This window comes from Quercus robur, chromosome 10, assembly GCF_932294415.1.
Source record: "Quercus robur chromosome 10, dhQueRobu3.1, whole genome shotgun sequence".
Taxonomy (NCBI): Eukaryota; Viridiplantae; Streptophyta; class Magnoliopsida; order Fagales; family Fagaceae; genus Quercus; species Quercus robur.
Window position 1 is genome coordinate 55,613,138 of NC_065543.1, and position 23,980 is coordinate 55,637,117.

Here is a 23,980-nt window from a genome sequence, read left to right on the forward strand (position 1 = left end):
CGTTGGTCTTGCAAACTCAAAAAATGTAAATATTTTATTCCTTTATGAAAAGCTTTTTCAGATAAGATCCTATTTAGGCTGTGTTTGGTTCGCGTAAAATCATTTTCAGAAAATATTCTATTTTCCTAATCAATTCCGGAAAATAGCATTTCCGGAAAGGAAAACGTTTTCATGTGTTTGGCTGTCACAAAATTCATTTTACGGAAAATTAATTTTGGTGTTTGGTTCATTTCATCATTTTACCAGAAAATGCATCAAATCTGGCAAAACGCTCGTCCGACGAGCGTCCGACGAGCGGCGCTCGTCGATCGACGAGAGACGAGCGCGCTCGTCGATCGCGATCGTCGATCGCGCCGCTCGATCGACGATCGCGCCGCTCGATCGACGATCGCGATCGTGCACCGCGCCGCTCGTCGGCACGGTGCGATCGTCGGACGAGTGGCGCGATCGTCCCTCTCTCTCTCTGATCTGGGCTCTCTCTTCTCTCTCTCTCTCTCTCTTTTTCCGGAAGTGAATTGAAGTGAAAATGAAGGCAGAAATGGATTTCCGTGGTCAAAGGGAAAATTTGTGGTCAACCGGAAATCATTTTCCGGAAAATAATGTTTTCCGTGACAGCCAAACGCATGCATTTTCCGGAAAATCATTTCCGGAATCACTTTGAAGTCGATTCAAACGCAGCCTTAGCTTCAGGGACCCAACCCGTCTTAAAAATTAACTTAAAAACTTAAAGAAGTCAAATTACTTCAAGAACATTAAAGCAAATCTTAGACCTATCCTTAATCGTTTGTTTTGACTCTATGAATTTGATGCTTCTCCATTTGCCTCCATATGTAGGTGATAGTATGCCTAGTTGTGTTTCTTGTTTGCAAAATTAGGTTGCTCAGTATGTCAGTTGTCATTCCTTGTCGCCTGAGTGGCTCTATTAACATGCAGCGTTACAGCCTTATAGGAGTTGCTTCTGGGTGTGACATTATCACCTAACTGACTATATAAAAGTTAACAATTTGTATAGGATACTGACTATAGGTATAGAATAAAGACACCCCAAAACTAACACAACCTTTCAACTTTGATACGAGGAAAAATTGTCTACGATGCCCCCAACAGGAGACGGGGATTATGTTCACCTTATTAAGATGTGTAAAAAAATTGTCCGCTCAGCTAACAATAAATTAAAAAGGGGGGAAAAAAAAACAAAAAAACAAAAACAAAACTTACACAAGTTTACTGCTGTCACTTTTGTTTGCTCTGATACACTAGAAGCAATCAATCATGCCTATAATTAGACTCTTCTTAGGCTGCTTGAGTTGCTGTATCCTCACTAAACTCATATCTATCGCCGGCCACCAGCCTTTCTAACAGGAGGAGCTGTATCCTCATCATCTGACTGGATATCACCATACTGCCACATCCCTCGCCTAGCAGTCCGTGCTTCATCCTGGAACTTCTCCAAATTATCAAGGGCCAACTGTCTATCCTTGTGGTCCCACTTCTTCCTCTTTTCTGTTCTAGCAAGTCCTTCCTGAAAATTCAGAAAATGCCATATAAGTGGTATGTTTCTAATCATTTGAATTTCTGCATCAAAATAGGTAGAAATGTTGCACCCCCAAACCAACAAACACAGATAGAAATAAAGCATTACAAGACTGACTTGTCTGGGTTGTCAATAAACCAACCAAAAATAAAAGGTGAATGGTGGAAAGCTCATAAGGTAAATCAAGAAGAGTTCCTCCACAATTTAAGATTTCAGCATGATACATGGTTATATTTCTCATGAAAAACAATTGGGTAGCTTGGGTGAGAAACTGCAAGCATCGAATTTCTTTACATAGTAGTTTCCATGAGAATGGTGCAATTTATCATTTTGCAGAACATGTGAGGCTATGCCAATTCTATTACTTGCACATTTTGCAAGAGGAGATAGTACCAAGAGCCTCTATCTTCTCAGGAAAAACAAAGCAAACAAGACAGATGCTATTCATACCTGAAGCATGGCAGCATTTATACTAATCTCAGCATCCACAGCAACAAGAGTTACAACAAGAGTTGGCCCAGTTCCCTGCCCTTTCACTTTTCCTCCAGAAGTGTCCCTTTCCTCAACCTTGGCCCTGAACTCTTTTGAACCATTCAATGTGTGCTCACTCAGAAATTCAGCTGCTTCTTGGCCAAAATCTTCCTCCAAGGCTGGAACCTTCATATATGCAAGGCTGCATAGTTGAGCAAGACCAGGTGCAGAAGATACTGAGGAATCAATAGGACGTAACTGACTGTAAGGAACGACCTCTTGATTCCCATAATCAATGTAGAACACTTCGAACTTGTCTTTTGGGGACTCCACAGGTCCTCGGGGTGCATTGACAATCTTGACAAATCAATTGGAAAAAATTATGAAAAAATAAAGGCAGATGAATCATACATTTAAATGTATATAAGCAGAGAGGAAATGTGAGAAAGGGGGGAAGAAAAGAGAAGATGTGAGGTTATTTTATTTTATTTTTTAAAGGGGGGGGGGGGGGGGGGGGGGTGGGGTGGGGGGGGACAGTAGTCTATCTGCAGGTTGTTTCATTACTAGAACAAAACAGTATGAAAGATAATTGAGCTAGCTGAAGAAAGAAAATGATCAGATCATAGGTTGTTGGTCCAACCACTTAGCTAACTGCTATTGAAATGTGACTCATTGTTCTAAGAAAAGGACAAAAAGGTTTACAATTAGTTATAATATTTAGTATCTTTAAGATGTTTCAAAAACATTTCCACCATGCATCTCATCAACTTGCTCCTTGAGATCCCAGTTTCCAATTCCCCACTTCCTGCAACCCACTCTCACACTCATTAAGGCAATTAATCCAGAGTTCTTGGAGAAGCCAAATGCTGAAATACTTGAACAATAATTTACTATACCAAGTAATGAATACAAAAACTACACAGCAAATAGTAATGTGCCTCTTAACGTCAAGGAAGTAGTTTAGTGTGTATGTGAGAGAGAGCAAGAGAAATTTAACAGTTAGAACCTAGGTATCAGTCAGTCACTAACCATAGCTCGATTCCAGGAATTGTCAGCACTAAACTGGGCAAGGACTATATCACCCTTTTTAGGATTAAAAGCACCAATTACAGGAGCTTCTTGAAGACTTAATGAAGCAAGCTGCTGCTGAATTGAGGCCACTTTCTGATCCCCAACTGTCTGGACGTAAAATTTACCACCGCCCAAGACTTCTGTAACCATTACCTGAAAATTATATCAACGATACATGTCATTTACCATTGCACAACACATGAAAAGGGTATTACTTGATGCACTTGCATTCCAAGCACCTTTAGCACTTCTTTCTGTTTGCTTTCCACAACCGCACCATTGGGCACTTCCTCCCCTTCAACGTAATTCTCCCAAATCTGCAACATAATCTCCATTTAGCATATTTGACAGAGGAAAATAGTGGTAATATAATGCAAGTTCTGCTTCTTACTTTCAGTTTTTGCCTCTTGGCTGATTTCTCAGCTTGTTCAAGAAGGTGGATGTCAGGGATCCTGTCACTACCAAAGGAAGTTTGAAGTTTTGCTAGGCCAGCTTCAAGGAGAGAAACTGCCAGATTTGTCTTTGATTCCCACATGGATCCCAAGAAAGTTCCATTTCTATCAACAGTTTCAACTTCAATCTGTATAAAAGATTCCGATTTATCAAAGCAGTAGAAGCAACAAGTGGGAAATTACCAGTTTCTCAGAAATAGGGGAAAACCTCAACATCTCTCTGCATTATCTTTCTTCTCATTAGTGCAATAGCTTCATCTGAATAGGGCTCATCACGACCAGGACATCTGACCCCAGAGAATGCGAAGGCAATACTACACGTTTCTTTGGGAATCAACAACTTAAAACGATGACCACTGAGGACATATTCAACAACGGCAGGTATTCTCCTACTCCGATGCAGGAATGGCAAAAAATCCTTAGCTTTCTTGGCCGAAGCCTGAATGATACGCACAAAATAACAAAAATAATTAAACTTATAAGGCAGGATGTGATAGTAAGAAAAGAATTTAGTATAATGGTAACATTTCTCACCGTAAGCAGGTCTGTTATGTGCATTACCGGAGGATCCTTAGCTGAATGGGTACCTTTCTTACCAGAAATGGCACGGGATTCAGCAGCAAGAAGGGCATCATAATGGTTTGATCTCTCCTCAAAATCTCGATGCCTAATAACAGTGCCAAATCCACGGGCAACCAAAAGCTCAGCTACATTCACCCCAGGCTGGCTGCTAGAAGCGGGTGGAGCAGGTGAGGGGGTATCATCACCCTCAACCTTAATAGGAGACAATAGGAAAACTGATCCAAAATCCATTACTCTGGAATCTGCAGACGCAGTAGCAGCTGCAGGTCCATCTGCCATGCTGACCTTCCTAGAATACTCCATTTGAACATTCACCTGAAAATGTCATATAATCAATAATTAAATTAAAATTTATATTATCATAAAAAAAGGTATAGTAATGACAGTTCATACTTGTCGGCCAATAAGTCGTGTTCTTAAGAACTCCCTGGCTTCACGGGCATAGGGAGCCGGCTTTTCCTCCCTCCGAGGATTGCCGATTTTTGGACACCTAATACTTGACAGATTGACCCGACGCTCTGCTGATGGACTTCCATATGGGACAGAGTCATCAGCTACAATAATGCAGTCCCCACTTACAACCTCCACCACCTGGAAAAAGCCAAATGCAATTTAGAATAAATTTTTGGCATTGAGAATAAATAAATTGAGATAAGCATTGCTCGGGACTCATTATTACCTTTCCTGTGAAATTCTGGTCATGGATTGCCTTTGAATTTGTAGCCGGAGGAACATAGTTCGTCCAAATCCTCAACCTAGTTTTCTTGGCTTGAAGCTCTGCAGCCTTCAGCCGCCGCTTGGCATCTTCTTCCATCATATTTGCACTCCATTCAACATACTTAGCTAAACCCTAGAGGGATAGAGAGAAGATTTTTTGTTATTAGCAGTCTATGCACTCATTCTTTTAGATGGCCTCATTAACAATTGTCAGGTGGAGACATCTAGCATATGAAATAAACTTTAGGCAAGCAATGACTCAAATACCACACACAAGACACATAAGTTTTCAAAAGAACAAAAAGAAATTATAAAAGCCTAGAGAGAATGTAATCACAAGTAAAAAGAAAGTAAAAGTTACTACTAAATGCCAAATTAGTGTCATGTCAATAAGGTCCAAGTCAGGCCACAGAATTCAAAGGGAAATAACTTGGCAGAACTTGACCAAACTTGATCAAACAACATAGCCTCATCCTTCTTTGCCTTCAACACCACCAGAAAATACTCTATAGAATGTAAATGACATTTTTTTCCTCAGATTCTAACATCCAATATTTCTTTGTGAATTATGTACAGTTGAAGCATTGACAACATGCCTTTTGAAGCTGCCTTACTCTATAATCTACAAATCTCATGTCAATAGAATGATTAAATGGACACATGATCTGTTACAAGCCAAAACCACACAAGATGCGACACCAAAAACATAAAGTGGAGCAGAAAAAAAAAAGAATCCATAATTCAATATTTCACACACACACACACAAATATATATATATATATATATATATTTGTAGTAATTGCACTACAATGTAAGCACATACATTTTCAACAAGCTCCAGTGCGAGGTCTTTTGCTGAGTCCCCATCAGGATAATATACCGACCCAATCAAATTGCTGAACTTGTCAACACCTTCCAGGACAATACGAACCTATATATCATTTAGAAAATTTCATAAGGAGGGGAAAAAAACCCAATGTGCAACATAACCTATAGCAGCAATTTACGTACATCTCTATTTAAAACACGAAGCTCTGTGAAAAATTTGGCTTCAGCACCAAATGGATCAGGAGAAACTTCAGAAGATGATGCTGCTGAGACTGCAAGCCTCTGCGCAGATGTTAGAGGTGCTCGAGATTCAGCAGAAACATCTCCATTTGGTTCTTCAGTGGTCGCTTCTGTTTCAGCAGCACTTTCAGTTATGGTCCTTCTTCCCATGGATGGGGCCTAATATTAAAACATCCGCAAGAAACGCATTGATAAGAGCATAAGGTTGAGAAAAGAAGAAAAGAATTCATGTGGACAGGTGCTAATCACAAAATAGGATGCATACCTGAATTCCTGCAACAAACACTTGGACAAACTGAAACTCTGGAAGCAGATATACCCGAATGGTACTGCCATCACGAACCTGCTCGACAATACCTTGCATGGGACTGCCCTTGTTTGAAGCTAACAGACCCATGGCATTGAAGTTGCTAGGATCACCAATGGCAGAAGGCGGTAGATTCCTGATTGCAGCTTCAGCAGCACCTGCAACCTGAAATCAGGAAATTAAGGACCACGTATTAATCTGTTTTGCAAAAAGCGTCCATCTGATCTCAAACAAGACAATGTACATGTAATGCAACGCAGGTGTTTTACCTCATTCTAAATTTCTAATACCTCCTTTAATTATTAAAGCTGATGAGTCTCAGGTGGTAGTTTCCACGATTTTTTTTTTTCCTTCCTTTTGAAATTGTCTAAATTCAAGATGAATGTATAGGTTCGTATTGTCCTCAAAGGTATTGACAAAATTATTTGAAATTTCTTAGTCTATTGGTCTCCAGGTTGAATTTCTTTCAAAATTGTGTTGGTTTAAGTTGGATTTTAGATCAAACACTGGAAATAGTTTGCACCCATTTCTGTCTAAACGTTTCTTGCCATTTAAAAATTTAACTGAATTTTTTTTTCTTTTGTAAAAAACTGACATTCCAATTGAACTAAACTCCCCTATACTTGTTTGGCTTGGGATCCCTCCCCTTGGTCCGTGTCAGTTTGTGTTTATAAAAAATGATATATTCCATTAAGTAGAAAATTCTCCCCAAAAGCCAACCAAATCAAACCAATTTCTGCCCTAAAAATAATAAAAATCCAGTCGTCTTGATGACACCTTAAAATCCCAATATGCTCTAATTACAAGGACAGGACTCTCATACCCCAACACAAGTAATAATACAGAGGATATAAGGAGACCTCTAGGCAATGGAAGTAATAGGTAATATTTAAGCGAGCAATTTAGAGTTCAATAAAGAAGAGGAGAGAAAGAATTAAAATGTGAACCTTGCTCCAGCGACCAAGACCTTGTTGCTTGGCTTGCTCTTCCAGACGTAGCAGTTCTGGAAGGAAAGGACTCACTTCTCCTTTCTGTTGACCCTGCTCTCTGACCTGCAGGACAAGATTCAGCTAATGCCCATACAGAGAAATCACAAGTCACAATCTTTGCAGTATGAATTAATAAAAAAAGGGGACATAACCTTTGCCCAGCCTTCAGAAACCACCAGCAAGGCAACATTTTTGTCACCAATAAAAACAGAGCCAAATTCACGGCCTATGGATGGTACAGTGTAATCCACTTTGAAGGCAACCTCCTGCAAGAAAAAAGATGTAACATCCTTATTTAAAGGAAGGAACTTTAATTTAGCCAATGGCAAGTGAAATAATATCGAAAAGGCACCTTTCCTATGCAGAGTTTCCTCAAGTACTCTCTGCTGTCCCAGGCAAATGGCTCATCAACACCACCTCTTCGGGCCTGGGAAGAAAAGACAAAAGGGAAAGCCATTGTAATGTCAGCAACAACTCTCACTCATAATATTTTTTTTTTTTAAAGACTAATACTTTGTGTGTTAAACGGGACAAGAACTGAAGTACCCACAAAACGAAATACTCAGGACCAAAGACACTTCAGAAGAATAAACAAATTTCGGTTTTTAATCACCCAAATCACAATCACGCAAATACTTTTTTGATTTCATAATTTTGAATGATAATTAACAGAAACGAATCACAAAGGAAAGAAGCTGATCACAGAGGAAAATGGACATGAAACAAAATAATCCAATTGTGCGCGCACACACACACTAGCTGATCGATTCAAACGAAGGCAAGAATTAAGAAACAAGTAAAACAACACGGGCAATACCGAAAGCAGCAATTCAAAAGTGAAGGAAGGGAGTACCAGTCTTGGAGCAATAAGAGATGACAAAGTAAGGGTCTTCTCAGGTGGGGGTCCAACCCTATTAGCAGCCACCGCCATTATAACCAAGCAGTCCCCTGAGAGAACCGCTTTCACTTTTCCTTTGTACCATCCTGAGCCCCCAGCTGTTGATGATGCCATCTCTCAACAGCTACGATCTACAAAAAAAAAAAAAAATTCCATATTTTTAGCCATAATTCAACCGCATAATACACAATTAAGATCAAATATACATATTTAACAATAATTAAGAAACAATTCCGGTTTTATTTTTATAGTAATAATTGAAATAAGAAAACATTGAGATCCACAATATTGAGATGAGCACATGCAACGATAGAGCATTGACAAAACAGGTCGATCTATCATTAGAGCAAGCAAATCAAATAGAACAATCCAACCATCTTAATTATTAAGAATTTATTTAATAATAATATTAAGAAAAAGTGGGCAACAGTGAGTGGAGTGTAACATATTTGTGTAAAGAGAAGAGATTAAAGGTTAAGTGCATGCAAATCTGCTACAAAATGAAGACGCATATCATTATATTAGATTATTATAGATATATATATATATATATATAGCAGCAGACAATTACAGAGAGCAAGCAAAATGAAATCTGATAATGATCACGTAGAGAGAGAAATGAATGAGGATGAGGGTGCAGTAAGTTAAACCTTGATCAGATCAGACGGTGAGGAAGTCCGAAGGCAGAGTTCGCCTCCCTTTGGATCTGTCGAAATTACAAAATCTCAGAGTCAATCCAAAACAAAACAAAACAAAACAGCAAATTGCAGCAGCTACGGAGGCTATGGAGATCTGTAATATTGAGGAGAGAAAAGTCAGAGATGCAAAGCCCTGGCTATGGAGGCGGATCAAACAGAGGAAGCGAGACAGAGAGAGAGAGATGAGATGAGATGAGATGAGAGAGAGGATCTGCAGTATGAACATAGAAGAGGCATATATATATATATATATAAACAATATCATTTTAGGCAGCCTGAGGTGGTATATAGCTGACAGTACATATACCCCTCCTTATCGGGTATATTTACTCAATTACCAATACATAACTCCAAATTTGAACAAATCCCCTATATCTGATTCTCACAGTCAAACAATACTATCGTTTTTTTTTCTTTCTTTCCTTTTTGCTCTTATAAAAATAGTAATATCCTTTGAAACCAAAACTAAAAAAAAAAAACAACAATAATTATTATAAAAAGGTTTTACCCTTTTAGCAACGTACCAAATCTATATATTCATATCTAGCATCTGCCATTTTCATCTATCTACCCACAAAAAGTAACCGGCCCACTTTGATGACCCTCGTTTTCGCACCTAGAAACAAATAAGTCATTAAATGAAAACAATTAATGTCTTCCCTGAAAAAAATATTAATTTTAGTCAAAACTATATATATATATATATATATATTTTTTTTTTTATAGGAACGGCAAAACTATATTATTAATCCCTGAAATTTACCTACTGGGTGCATTTAGTCGCAAAAGTTTCAATTGAACGCTATTAATCTCTAAAATTTCAAAACTAAAAACAATTGGTCACTCCATTAACTATCGTTAGTTTTGTGCTTATGTGTCTAACAGAAAAATGAATAAGCATACTTTTAATAACATTGCAATATTTTTTATTTAAAAAAATCCCAAAAAACTCTCCTCTCCGTTTACCCCTCTCTCTCCCCATTACCTCTCATTTTCTCTTTGTGTAACTTCAACGAAATCCATGTCAAAAATCTCCAGAGGCAGCAAGACAAGGAGATTCGCAAGGAAGAGTTTCGTACATCAATGCATAGCCTACATAGTCCTACATATATTCAATAACTGGAGCAGATCTCTTGCTGTGAACATTTAAAATTAAATTTCTCACTAACCCAATAGGACCCTTTCATTTTCTCCATCTATTTCTCTCTTTTTTTAATATTATATAATTTGTCTTGGTATTTGACTTGATCATTGGCCTAATCTCTGCTCAAAAATTCAGCTTGAGTTGAACAACAAAATTATGACAATCTAGGTAAATTCTTTGAACGTTGCTTTCCTAAGATTTATACGTGATGATACCGAAAACAATACCACCAATGAGTCACACGTTCCTCGTACGATCACTAATGGCACCTGCACAACGAAAACAAATAACCTAGCGGGGAGTACCGGTGTGGTACCGGCCAAATACCCTCCGAAGGTCAAATTAGAATTATTCTCGCTGCTCTAGAGTGCTAGAGAGGGTAAATTACGCGTACCTTGGTTTGTGAGGGTACTTGGGTTTTTATAGTAGAGAGGGCTGACCCTCTTTTCCTTGGAGTAGAAGTCTTTTCCTTGTAGGAGTCTCCTTGGGCGTATTTTACGGGATTCTTTCCATATAGGAGTCTTTAGGTTCCATGAAACGTGGGGAGCAAGTTATTTACTTATACGTGCAAAATGGAAACTTCATAGACTGACGCCGTCAGTTTATGTTATCCCGTCAGTCTATGCTTACTCCGTAAGCTTCAGGAAGTTCGGCCCTATGTGGAGTTCTTTTGCCTTACATCACCGTCAACCTAGAAGGTAAACTGACGGCAAGACCATCTCGTCATCCTTGTTAAGTCTGCATCTTCACCCTTGCCAGGTCTGCACCGTCGCCTTTGTCAGGTACCTGCCGTCACCCTTGTCAGGCACGTGCCGTCACCCTTGCCAGTGTTTTTATCCTCATCAATACGCTAAAAATTGGGCTTCATGAATGTTTTAGTTTAGGATCTTATAAGACTTCAGGTGTGCTGCCTCTCTTTGAAGATCTGAAGGTCTTCGGAGACTTTGATCCAAATCAAGTGGCTGTTGTCTTGAGTCCTTCTTGTCTTGTCGTATCTATCTGATGTATCATGTTTGGATAAAATTTACAAAGAGAGAAAGGAGTACTAGAGAGGAAAAGAGATTTTAAGGTTCCGTTAGAATTTTGGTGACTTGGTTCTGGGTTGTATTTTTAAATGAAGTGTCAAATTTTGATTCGGCCACTTAAGTTACATTGCAACGATTTTACTTTTAGACATTGCAGCTGATATAATAGGGTTGCCACATCATTAAAAATCATTCTTCCGTTAGACAAGTTAGCAAAGAAACTAATGGGAGTTAGTGAAGTGAGTAATTGTGTTTAGTTTTAAAACTTTAGGGACTAATAGAGCTCCATTGAAACTTCAGGGACTAAAAGCGCTCAACGGGCAAACTTTAAGGACCAATAGTGTAGTTTCGCCTTAATTTTATGACCACAATAATTATCGCAACTTTTTCCACAATTACTTATTGGATCATGTTAACAGATACCTTTAAGGCAATTCTTAATAAATTATATTTGAAAAGTTTTAACATCACTTTCATAAAAAATATAAAAAGCTATTAAAAAAAAATAATTGTTTTATCATTTCCCTATAAAATGTTGAATAAAACTAGACATACAAACTATTTTACAAAAGAAATTTACAAACCGTTGATGTGTTGAGTAATTATTGGTAAATAAAAAAACGATATTAATGGTGGGCTTAAATAAAAACCAATAAGATGTTGGCCATATCAATATTTTGTAAAAATGTTGTAAAATAGTTTGTGGTTATAGCATTATTCTAAAATGTTTCTACAAATAATTCATAAACTAATATTCTTAAGACATCCGTTGACATTTTTCTTACTTTATATGACAGGCAGTGATTGATTACTTGTTATTTTCAGGTAGCCAATTATTTTACAAGTGCTTTTTGCGGTATTATATATTTTGCTTTGAAAATAGAATCTTGTTAATGGTATTTTTGGATCATTTGTTAATATATTATTTTAAAAAAAAAAATTTAATACCACTTTTTGAAAAAAAAAAAAGTGTCAAAATAGTCCGTCTCTTTTTTATTTTTACATAAAAAGTTTCTAAAAATATTTCTTCATTAGCCCTTTGTTTAGTTTTCCCTTAAAAATAAACGGTAAAAGAGACTATATTTATAGAGAAAATTAGGATTTTTTTTTTACCTAACATATTATTTTTAATTCTTAATTCTCTATATATTGTATGTGTTTGAATTCGTTTTTTATTTTTATTTTTATTTTTTCAAGTTTATTTGCTAGTACAACTCTTTAAAAACATCAATTTTTATTTAATGTACAACAATAACTTAGTCTATAAGTTATTTTAACTTTTTTTTTTTTTTTTTCTGAGAATAAGTTATATTAACTTTATTTTATGTTTCCATATAATATATACATGTTTTCATTTAGCCCATAAGTTGTTTTAACTTTATTTTATGTTTCTCGTATAATATGTATACATTTTCAAATGTATAGTCTTACTATGACTACATATTTTGCCACAATTTGATAAAGTAGTTGACTATGAGTAATTGACATATTGCCAATCACTTTTACATGGAGTCATAATTTGTTTTCCACCAATATTACTTTGAGCTGTATTAAAAATTATGACATAAAAGTTGTATCATTAGATTTTCACATAAAAAATAAGTGATGGTCCATATAAAATCAATGTTACACTAATCACACTCCATCATCTAAGGTATTATGAAGTTTGTCGTGTCTCACCCCAAAAACAAACAAATATTGTCTTGCTCTAAAATTGTTATGATCATAGTCATAGATGAGTTATATTTATCGACATTTTACTTCTAGGGCAACACATTGTATAATTACAGAGATTGATGCCTCTTTTTCTGTGACCCCATTTTTCGTTTATGATACCATGACATTTTTATTGTTAATTGATGTTTCGTTGGAATCCTAATAGTTTGTTTGGATGGATGAGAGGTAGAGTAGAGGGAGGGAGAGTAAGTTAAATTACTTTGTTTAGATGTTTTTTAAGGGAGGAAATGGAGGGATTTGGAGGGGTTTGGATGGATTCTAAGTTTCTAACTACTTCTAACCCCTCATTTTTAATTTCCCCAAATTGGAGAGATTTGGAGGGAGAGTAGAGTATAGAAATACTTGACCAAATAAATTACCAAATTTACCCTTACCATATTAACAAAATTACAAACTATGAAAAAACTAATTATTCCCCTTTCCCTCCCTTACTTAATTTTAAAAGCATTCAAATAAGGTGGAGAATAACAATTTTCCTCTACTCTCCTCCCCTCTATTCTCCTCTCTCTCCTAACTTCCAAACATAGCATATATTTAAACTAACAAAGTTGTGTGATTTACGTGATTTCATTTACATGATCCTCCCCCCTAAAAAAAAAAAAAAAATTGCTTTCATTTAAGTAAAAAATATTAGAAAAATTTTGTATTTTTAATCTACATAAAGTGATATATTAAACAAATACATGTAAAAAGTAGGGGGAGAGAGAGGGGGGGGGGGGGAAGCCAAATCAAACAAACACTAAATATTATAAGTGAAATAATAAAATGTTGGCAAAAATACAAAATGCACCTAATAAATTTGGTGAATTATCATTGTAGGGGTAAAGTTTCCAAATCAAACAATGGGCCTTGGGCCCCATACAGAGTGCAGCCACGACCGAGGAGAAAGTGGGGCACCAAAAGGACTTCCGGCCCAACTCTTGTGAGCCCAAACTTATTTAAAAGGTGGTCCGAGGAGGAATGTCTCATCGGTCGTGCCAAATATGAACCAAACATGCACCCTACCAACAATAAGGAGTCACTCCAACGAATATTGGTAACAAGAACGAGCCTCAAAAACCCGGGAGAAGGAAGAGAGTATAGGATGTCCAGGGAGAGATTACAGCTGCCACATTAAATGCAGAGAAGCTACTTTTCTAGCCGCATTAATGTGGAGAGGACATGCGAACAGTGTTACCTTGGCCACTACAATTCACAGAAAGGTAGGGGAGATGTCCAATGGGACAGGCACTTAAGTGAAGGTCCAGATGATCAACAAGTGTAAGGCTCTGATGACTTTAAGGGGGCTATATAAGAGAAGGGCATCCCCATGAAGAGGGGATCGGAAAAAAAAGGAAAGAAAGAACAGGAGAGAGAGAGAAAGACCATAGCCTTTGATCAGGAACTGAAGTGCACCCACACGTCTCCTCGGACCGGGTATCCAATGGATGTGAAGGAGATATTCTTACATTAAATCGTTGCATGGCCCAAAGTTAACTAACATTCACTTCGTTAGGACCTAGTTCTGTAACCCGCTCTCTACAAATTCATTGTCTAGGGTTCCTTGGGTCAGAATCACCTACCTGCTGGGCCTGGGCCCCAAAAATTGACCCTACAATCATTTTAGCCTACTATTTTTTTTTTTTTCCATTTTAGTTCCTTAACTTTGACAATGCTATCATCTTTTCTTTTCTTTTTCTTTTTTTAATAGGACTAATGTTATCATCTTAGTCATTTTATCCCATCCATTGTTGTTTGAAAAGCACCATTAACTCTCTTAAAATGATATCATTTTTAGAATTATTTTCTAATATTACAAATGAAGTTGTTTTAAGAGAGTTAATGTCTTTCAAATGGCCATAGACAAAATGACTTAAAATGATAGCATTGTCAAAGTTTTTTTTTTTTTTTTTTTTTTTTTTTTTTTTTTTTTGGAGCAGAAAGCGTTGTCCATGTTAACTTACTATGATAAAATTTAAAGTTACAAACCGCCGATATTCCTATACTTAAGCCGAAATTCAAACTTCCTTTACAAAAGACAATAAATATTTGTATTTTTACTTATTCATTCCTTATTTCTTGATTTTTCTCTTATTTAAGGTCATTTCAAATGATAATTGATGGAGAATTATTTCCTTGAATCTTACTATTGTGGTAAATGGCATGTAATTGTTGGCATTGGTACATTGTTTGATAAGTGGGTTTCGGGTTGAATGGGGTTGATTTGGTTTTCCTTTGGGTTGATATGGCTGGGAGGAAGGAGGTGTCGATCTTGTTGCACAGTGGGAGGCTGGAGGCGTCAATCTTGATAAGTGGGTTTTGATCCATTTTTTATTCTTTGTTTGATTAGTGGGTTTTGGGATTTCATATGGCTGGGTTGAATAAGTTTCTGGATTTCATATGGCTAGGTTGATGATGGTGGTTGCTTGATGATGGTGGTTGTGTTGGTTGTGTTGGGTCTGTGAGAGAGATGACAGTGTTAAAGAAATGAATATTTTATTGAATAAATGTGTAGAATAGATAAACTGACGTGGATGTTTTTTAAAAGTGGGTGTATAAAATAGAAAAAGTAGGTTTTTTCTTACAAAATAGATAAAAATTTTACACTGTCTGATGCGGTTGCTCTTACGTGGAGATCATGGTTACTAATTGGCATTCGATTTGACATATGGTTAGTTGACACGGTATTGTATTGTTGTGTCAAGTAGGCGACATTTTACCTGGCCAAGTAGATTATTATTATTTTGACTAAGTTAATTGGATGATATGACCTGCTCAGCTGAAAATATCCATATCAAAGGCCAACACTCAAGTGGATAATGTGACACAATAATATCCTTTCTTGAATAATCCAATGGATTATCTTTGTCTCTAAACATCATAAGGAATCGAACTCTATATTATCTTAGTCCCCAAACATCATAAACAATGAATATAAGGCGCTTATAAAAAAACAATGAATATAAGTGTAGGGGGGCGGTTTTGGGGCTCAGGCCCAACAGGCGGGTGGTTCTAGCCCAAAAGTCCCTTAACAATGAATTTGTAGAGAGTAGGTTACAGAACTAGGTCTTTGACAGAGGAAACGTAGTTATGACCAAGCCATGCAACCAGTTGGACGTAAGGATATTCCTTCAAACTTTTTGGAATAACGGTCCCTGGGGTTGTTTCTTCTACTTCTATCTCCTTTCTCTTTCTTTCTCTTTTTCTTCTTTCTGCTTGCGATCCCCTTTCCATGGGGATTTCCTTCTCTTATATAGCATCCTCCCTAAGATCATGACCCTACACTTGTCAACCATCTGACCCTCTACTTGAGTACCTGTCCCATAGGTCATCCTTCCTCTTTTCTGTGAGTTGCACTGGCCAAGATGATTTTGCGTTCCTGTCCCTTCCACATTAATGCGGCTGGAAAAGTAGTTCCTTGGCATTTAATGCGGCAGCTGTGGTTGCCCCCCTTCCTGAACGTCACGCACTATTCCTTCGTATTGGGTGACCTTTCGCCAGGTATGGAGTACGAATTTGACACTTACTTGGCGAGTCCGAGGAGATACTCCTCCTCGGACGCCCCTAAGCAGGCCCGACCCATCATGGTTGGGATGGGATATCCTACGCCCATGCCTTTTCTTCTTATCGTGGCTGGGCTTGGTACATGTACTATGGCCCAACATCAGCTGACAGATTTTACCCCCCACAATAGCCCCTCAAAATGCCTGCCTTTTTCTGGGTCCGAGGAGAAAAGGCGGGATTTTGATGCTCACTAGACGGCTCGGGGTGAACCACTGCTTCACACGTGTAGGGGGGGGAAAGCACGCCTTTACGTGCCTCATTAATGCTGTGGGCAGTTAATGGCCCAGGGGAAAGTAACCGCAGCTTTCGAGGTTTTACACTCGCCCAATCCAACGGTTGGAGGTAGGATCTACGGTGGACAGCGCTTCACGTGCCTTAGACGTGAGTGCGTCTGTTCAACTTCTACCGAGTATAATAGACTTTGAGGGCGTTCGTCTCTCACTTTTGACGAGCATTCCAATATTCAGAACTTCTCAGAGCTTATTCCTTCAATCCGTTCTTACTTCCGCTGCCATTCTCTTGAAGACTCCTTCGAGCCTCTTACCCGTAAGTGCGCGCTTCTTCTCCATTATTCTTCATTAATCATACTGCCTTCAAGTTGTTTTTAGGATTAGAGGGGATGGGTAGGCTTGAGAAAATGGTAGATTCTCCGGCCGGTATGGCGGGCTTCAGGGCGAAGTATCGTATCCCACCGAAGGTAGGTTTAGAGTACTGTCATCTGGAGGACATTTTGCTCAAACGGAGAACAGGAGAAGTCGCAATTCCAATGATAGCCTTCGTGGAAGGAGGAATGACTATTCTAATGGGGAGAATAACTAGGGATTACCTACGTGGTCATAGATTGGCCCCCCATCAATGCACCGCTAATCTGTTCCGGATCCTGGGGTGTGTCGAAACCCTGAATGATCAGATGAACCTCGGCCTCTCATGGCACGACGTGGTTCATCTTTATGAATGCCATAAGCTCGGCGACACATACTATCTAAAGTCTAGGACTGACGAAGTGAGGTTGATATCCTGCCTTCCAAAGTCCAGCAAAGGCTTGAAGGACGACCATTTGATCGTCTCCGGACCATGGTATGACGGCCCTCACTGTCCGACTAGGGCGGGAAAGCCAGGTGGGGTGTCGTAGAACTAGATTCCGTGGGGAGGACTTTGGTTTCAAGCTCCTCCCCCTCTTTTTCCTTTTTTATTTTAAACTTGTTGGTTTGGTTGCATGTCTCCTCGGACTAACATAAATCTTTTAACGGCCTTTGCAAACAAGGGACGAACGACTTCTCGGCTGAGCCTAGTCAATATCCCGGCCCTAAATTACCTCCTGAGGTCCGAGATTTTCGTTAGCGAGGACGAACAACTACGGTCGGCTCCTTTGATTTTGGATTACACTCCGCTCACTCGAGCCCAGGTAGAGGCCGGACAAGCTATAAGGGCCGGTAGTCCGAGATTAGCACGGATTGACGTGTCCATACCGGGGTTCCTCGCTGATACAGACTTGCCTCCTATTCAGTTACCTCCCCAACGTGTCTTTCCCCCAGTAGTTATCCCAGAGGAGGAGGCCGGCTCTTCACATTCATCCTTAGAGGATCAGATAGACCAGTTCCAATTTACTGAGGAAGGGGAGGCCTCGGTCAGAGTAGTAGAGATCTCCGACTCTGACGCTGATTTAGACCGTGCCTCAGCGGCTGCTGGTACTGGTTTGGTCATCGCACAACCTGATCTCAGCGAGGACACAGAAGAAGAAGAAGGAATGGACCTCCAGCCGAGGACTGGCCTCAGGGGTCTTCTATCCAACAGGTCCAAAGGGCAGACCTCCAAGGAAGTCTCGAAAGGACAAACCGTCCCCAAAGCCCCCGCTCCTCCTCCCCCTCCCTCGTCAGGTGCGGCGCTGAAACCTATGCCTAACCTAAGGCGAAAAAGGCTTGTAGAAGAGACGGAGGAGGGAGAGGTTGCCCGTGAGAAAGCCGGGCCTAAAAAGAAGGGCAAGGACACGAAAGAGCCCCGAGAGAAAAGGACCAGGTCCACTGAGAGCCGAGATGAGGCGGCCACTCTGAGGGGACCACGAACATGGTCTCCTCGGATCGAGCTAGATGGCGCTCCAATCCTCTGGGATGCGACCCTATGGGAGTCCCAACGAGAGCAAGCCTCGTTCATGGCCGAGGCGCTGCAGCAGCCTCTTCTCTTGCCCCGTGATATGAAAGGCCTTAGGAAGATTCGTCAGCCAGAACTTTTCATGTCACTGAAGAGGGACATGGCTGTGGTAAGTGGAATCTTCTATCTTGTCTCTGTGTTGAGAACCTTCTTATTGTCTTATCTTGGTATCGTCTTCATTTCCATCTGAGCGCAGGTCACTCAACAAATTTATGTTGCTGAGGAGTGGGCCAAGAAGGCCCGTGAGGATATGCATAGGGAGGCTCAGTCCCGTACTGCGGCTGAGAGGGTCGCCGGCGATCTCAAGCGAGATCTTGATCGCCAGGATAATGAGCTAAAAGAGGTGAGAAAGGCCAATGCGAACGCAGAGGCTGGCCTGAAGAATGCTGAAAAGCAAGCCGACGAACTGCGCAAGCAGCTCCGTCACTCTGAGGAAAGACTGTCAGCGGAGCAACAGGCGGTTTCGGAGCTTAAGGCTGAGCTTGCAAGGGCCAAGGAGGAAGCTCGCTTGTCCAGGGAGGTTGCCGAGAAGGCTGTGGCGGCTTCGTATGAACGTGGAGTTCACGATACTGAGGAGAGACTGGCCGAGGAAGTTGCCACCGTCTGCAGGGAATACGTCACCTCGACCTGGGGATTGGCCATGGATAGGGCAGCCGTCCCCGCAGATTCTGATCTCAGGAAAACTGAGAACATCTTTTTCCCTGCGGAAATACGTGAGATTCCTGGCGAGGTCGCCTCCATTGAGCTTCTTCCAGCAGATTCCTCCATTCCCGAGACTGGGGGCACGGAGCAAGCTACGCAGGGCCAGTCACCCGAGGACAGTCTTCGCATCAGCGAGATCCTTGCCCAGGCCCAGGAGATCGCCCCGGAGAACCCAGCAACGGATGATCAGCCTGCCTCGACTCAGGGCCCTTAGGGACGTGGAATAGGAACTCGTCTGTTTTGCTTTTTGTACTTCATTTTGTTTGATCCTCGCTAATATTCCTGAACTGGGTTACTTTGAACATTATATGACAACAGTTCTTTCATTACACATATCGCTGCTTTATTCTATTTTGTTTTCATCATGAATGGATATTGGTTTTGCCCTTTTATTACTGAAAATCAAGCAATAATGAATGAATACGTTAGAATGGCGACGCTTTGTAATTGGGCAAAAACGATTACAATGCTGACTTCTCCCAAGTCCATGGCTAAGAATCCGCGCAGGACTTAGGCTCCCTTTAACGCTTTTTGAGAATCATAAACGGTTAACACTTACTGAGAATTGTTGCGTGGTTAATTTCCCCCAAGTCTGTGGTCCGAGGAGCCATGCAGGACTTGGGTTCTGTTTAACACTTACTGAGATAATTGGGTGGTTAATTTCCCCAAAGTCTGTGGTCCGAGGAGCAATGCAGGACTTGGGTTCTGTTTAACACTTACTGAGATAATTGCGCGGTTAATTTCCCCCAAGTCTGTGGTCCGAGGAGCCATGCAGGACTTGGGTTCTGTTTAACACTTACCGAGAATTGTTGCGCGGTTAATTTCCCCCAAGTCTGTGGTCCGAGGAGCCATGCAGGACTTGGGTTCTGTTTAACGCTTACTGAGAATTGTTGCGCGGTTAATTTCCCCCAAGTTTGTGGTCCGAGGAGCCATGCAGGACTTGGGTTCTGTTTAACGCTTACTGAGAATTGTTGCGTGGTTAATTTCCCCCAAGTCTGTGGTCCGAAGAGCCATGCAGGACTTGGGTTCTGTTTAACGCTTACTGAGAATTGTTGCGCGGTTAATTTCCCCCAAGTCTGTGGTCCGAGGAGCCATGCAGGACTTGGGTTCTGTTTAACGCTTACTGAGAATTGTTGCGCGGTTAATTTCCCCCAAGTCTGTGGTCCGAGGAGCCATGCAGGACTTGGGTTCTATTTAACGCTTACTGAGAATTGTTGCGCGGTTAATTTCCCCCAAGTCTGTGGTCCGAGGAGCCATGCAGGACTTGGGTTCTGTTTAACGCTTACTGAGAATTGTTGCGCAGTTAATTTCCCCAAGTCTGTGGTCCGAGGAGCCATGCAGGACTTGGGTTCTGTTTAACGCTTACTGAGAATTGTTGCGCGGTTAATTTCCCCCAAGTCTGTGGTCCGAGGAGCCATGCAGGACTTGGGTTCTGTTTAACGCTTACTGAGAATTGTTGCGCGGTTAATTTCCCCCAAGTCTGTGGTCCGAGGAGCCATGCAGGACTTGGGTTCTGTTTAACGCTTACTGAGAATTGTTGCGCGGTTAATTTCCCCCAAGTCTGTGGTCCGAGGAGCCATGCAGGACTTGGGTTCTGTTTAACGCTTACTGAGAATTGTTGCGTGGTTAATTTCCCCCAAGTCTGTGGTCCGAGGAGCCATGCAGGACTTTGGTTCTGTTTAACACTTACTGAGAATTGTACAGTAAAACGACGTTAAGTAAAGTATTTTCCATTAATAAAAGTACATTTTCAGGTTATTTACATTCCATGGACGTGGCACTACACGTTCGTCCAAGTCTTCCAAATAGTACGCTCCAATGCCAGCCACAGAGGTGATACGGTATGGACCCTCCTAGTTTGGTCCGAGCTTTCCCCATGCAGGGTTCCTCGCGTTGCCCAGGACTTTCCTCAGCACCAGGTCCCCAGGCGTCAAGGGTCTCGACTTCACCTTGGCGTCATAGCCCTGCTTGAGCTTTTGTTGATACTGAGCTAGATGCACCATCGCGCAATCCCTTCTCTCGTCAAGGAGGTCCAGGCTTTTTTCTAGAAGCCCATTGTTAACAATGGGGTCGAATGTAGCAGTCCTCTGGGAGGGAAAGTTTATCTCTAATGGGATGACGGCCTCGGCCCCGTAGGTCAACGAAAAGGGGGTTTCTCCCGTGGATCGGCGGGGCGTGGTGCGATACGTCCACAAGACATGGGCGAGCTCTTCAACCCACCTCCCTTTCGCGTCGTCCAACCTCCTCTTCAGCCCACTCACTATGGTTTTGTTGATTGCCTCTGCTTGCCCATTACTCTGCGGATAGGCTGGGGTAGAGTACCTGTTGACAATCCCCAGTTCACTGCAATATTTCCTAAAGGCCTTGCTATCAAATTGTAGGCCATTGTCTGAGATTAGGGTGTGTGGGGTACCGAACCTGGTGACGATGTTTTTCCAGATAAACTTCTTGACATCAACATCCCTAATGTTTGCCAGCGCTTCAGCCTCGACCCATTTAGTGAAGTAATCGGTGCCGACGAGAAGAAACTTCTTGTTCCCGGCAGCTTTGGGGAACGGACCTAATATGTCTAGGCCCCATTGTGCGAATGGCCAGGGGCTGGACAACGGGTTAAGTACCCCACCCGGCTGATGTATATTCGGAGCGAACCTCTGGCATTGGTCACACTTCTTCACATATTCCAGAGCCTCCTTATGCATGCTCGGCCACCAGTAACCCAGCGTCATAGCCCTGTGGGAGAGGGACCGACCCCTCGTATGGCTTCCGCAAATCCCCTCGTGCAACTCCTCCAGAATGAGTTCAGTAGCCCCTGGGTGCACACACAGCAAGTATGGCCCTGAGAACGAACGTCTGTAAAGCTTGGAGTCCTCTGACAACCAGAATCGAGGAGCCCTCCTCCTGATTTTGTCGGCCTCGACTTTGTCGTCCGGTAAGGAATCGTACTTCAAGAATCGGACAAGAGGGTCCATCCAGCTTGGTCCCTCAACGACGTTATGTACCCGAATACCGTTAGTGTCCTCTTCCGTGGGGCGGCAGAGGTCCTCGACCAAAATAACCCGCGGAAGGGGCTGAGCCGAGGATGTGGCCAGTGTTGCCAGAGAATCGGCGTGGGTATTCCCGCTTCTGGGTATATGTGTTAAATGGAAGTCTTCGAAGTGCGCTTGTAGGCGTTTAGCTCGGGCAAGGTACCGCTGCATTCTTTCATCTTTCGCCTCCAATTCCCCGCTTACTTGCCCCACTATGAGTCTCGAATCCGAGAATATGCTCGCGCATTTTCCACCCAACCTCCGGATCATGGACATCCCCTCCAGCAGTGCCTCGTACTCGGCTTCGTTATTCGTTGCTGTGAATCCCAGTCTCAACGACTTTTCCAAGATTATACCTTCGGGAGAGATTAGAACGAGCCCCACTTCGGAGCCCTTTTGGTTTGCTGCACCATCGATGTATGCTCTCCACTTATCGTGTTCTTGCAGAGAAATCGTGCTGACCAATCTCCTATCGTCATTCGGTGATCCCGACACTTCCACCCCTTCCAAGGTAGGCTCCGCAAATTCAGCTACCAGATCGGCGAGGACTTAACCTTTTATGGCGGTGCGTGGCATGTATCTAATGTCGAAGGCGCTCAAGATGGTTCCCATTTGGCTATTCTCCCCGTGTAGTCAGCGCTACGGAAGACTGATTTCAATGGAAGCTGGGTCAGTACAACCACTGTATGTGCCTGAAAATAGTGGGGAAGCTTCTTTGTAGCTTGCACGACAGCCAATATTGCCTTTTCGAGGGGGAGGTACCTGGTTTCTGCCTCCTGTAGCGACTTGCTTACGTAATACACGGGCCGCTGCGTGCCATTGTCCTCTCGGATTAGTACTAGGCTCACCGCATGATCGGCGACTGCAATGTACGCATACAGCACCTCATCGGCCTCGGGACTGGACATGATCGGAGGTCGGGTGAGGTATTCCTTGAGCTGTTGGAATGCTAAATCACACTCTTCAGTCCACTCGAAACCCTTCCACTTGTGCAATAGGAGGAAAAAGGGTCTGCATCTGTCCGCTGAGCGGGAGATGAAACGGTTTAAGGCTGCTATCATGCCGGTAAGCTTCTGGACATCTTTGGGATTCCGAGGAGGTTGCATACTATGAATGGCCCTTATTTGATCAGGGTTGACCTCGATCCCCCGATGGGTTACCATGTAGCCAAGGAATTTCCCCGATCCCACTCCAAATGAGCACTTGGATGCGTTCAATCGCAGTTTGTACCTTCTCAGAATGTGAAACACCTCGTCAAGGTCCCTGATGTGGTCGGTTACCAATTTACTCTTTACTACCATATCGTCTATATACACCTCGACAGTTTTTCCCATCTGTTGCTCAAACATCCTAGTCATCATCCTTTGATAGGTCGACCCGGCATTCTTCAGGCCAAAAGGCATCACCTTGTAATGATAGTTGCCAATTGGGGTGACAAAGGCAGTTTTTTCCTGGTCTTCCGTGGCCAAGGATATCTGATGGTACCCCTGGAAAGCGTCCAAGAAACTCATTCGGGGATGCCCGACAGTTGCGTCGACCAGTCGGTCTATCCGCGGCATTGGGAAAGGATCTTTCGGGCAGGCCTTGTTTAAGTCTGTGAAGTCCACACAGACTCGCCATTTCCCGCTCTTCTTCTTCACCACGACTGTGTTCGCCAACCATTCGGGGTAGAACACTTCCTTGATAGCCCCAGCTCTTTTCAATTTTGCCACTTCTTCCCTCACGGCGTCTGCATGCTCCCTTGACGGGCGCCGTGGAGGCTGCTTCTTTGGGGTAATAGCCGGATTAACGTTAAGGTGATGGCGTATTAGGTCTGAGTCAACCCCAGGGGCTTCATAAGGATCCCAAGCGAATACGTCCTCATTTC

At 41.7% G+C, this 23,980-nt stretch overlaps 2 protein-coding genes across 2 annotated transcripts; one reads left to right on the top strand and one right to left on the bottom strand.

The window, feature by feature from the left end:
• Window positions 1-1,051: 1,051 nt before the first annotated feature.
• On the bottom strand, window positions 1,052-9,012 carry LOC126703080 (ribonuclease TUDOR 1-like). The gene is made up of 17 exons (XM_050401987.1): window positions 8,741-9,012; window positions 8,046-8,221; window positions 7,545-7,619; window positions 7,345-7,458; window positions 7,151-7,255; window positions 6,162-6,368; window positions 5,840-6,055; window positions 5,652-5,759; window positions 4,790-4,960; window positions 4,504-4,701; window positions 4,063-4,425; window positions 3,737-3,967; window positions 3,468-3,656; window positions 3,316-3,393; window positions 3,035-3,229; window positions 1,985-2,362; window positions 1,052-1,522 (listed from the first exon to the last, which is right to left on the bottom strand). The coding sequence occupies exons 2-17, from the start codon at window positions 8,202-8,204 to the stop codon at window positions 1,334-1,336; spliced, it is 2,976 nt and encodes a 991-aa protein (XP_050257944.1). The 5' UTR covers window positions 8,205-8,221; window positions 8,741-9,012; the 3' UTR covers window positions 1,052-1,333.
• An 8,441-nt stretch (window positions 9,013-17,453) lies between these two features.
• Window positions 17,454-19,301, top strand: LOC126704383 (actin cytoskeleton-regulatory complex protein PAN1-like). Its single transcript, XM_050403365.1, has 2 exons — window positions 17,454-18,182; window positions 18,582-19,301. Exons 1-2 carry the CDS (start codon window positions 17,454-17,456, stop codon window positions 19,299-19,301), a joined length of 1,449 nt encoding a protein of 482 aa, XP_050259322.1.
• The last annotated feature ends 4,679 nt before the right edge of the window (window positions 19,302-23,980 follow it).

Excerpts from the sequence above, each read along its gene's own strand:
- LOC126703080 (XM_050401987.1), bottom strand. The coding sequence starts at position 8,204 with ATGGCATCATCAACAGCTGGGGGCTCAGGATGGTACAAAGGAAAAGTG. Across the intron at positions 7,459-7,544 it reads GGAAACTCTGCATAGGAAAG|GAGGTTGCCTTCAAAGTGGA; the intron begins GTGCCTTTTCGA and ends TTTTTCTTGCAG. Across the intron at positions 7,256-7,344 it reads TTTCTGAAGGCTGGGCAAAG|GTCAGAGAGCAGGGTCAACA; the intron begins GTTATGTCCCCT and ends CTTGTCCTGCAG.
- LOC126704383 (XM_050403365.1), top strand. The coding sequence starts at position 17,454 with ATGTCTCCTCGGACTAACATAAATCTTTTAACGGCCTTTGCAAACAAG. Across the intron at positions 18,183-18,581 it reads AAGAGACGGAGGAGGGAGAG|GTCACTCAACAAATTTATGT; the intron begins GTTGCCCGTGAG and ends ATCTGAGCGCAG.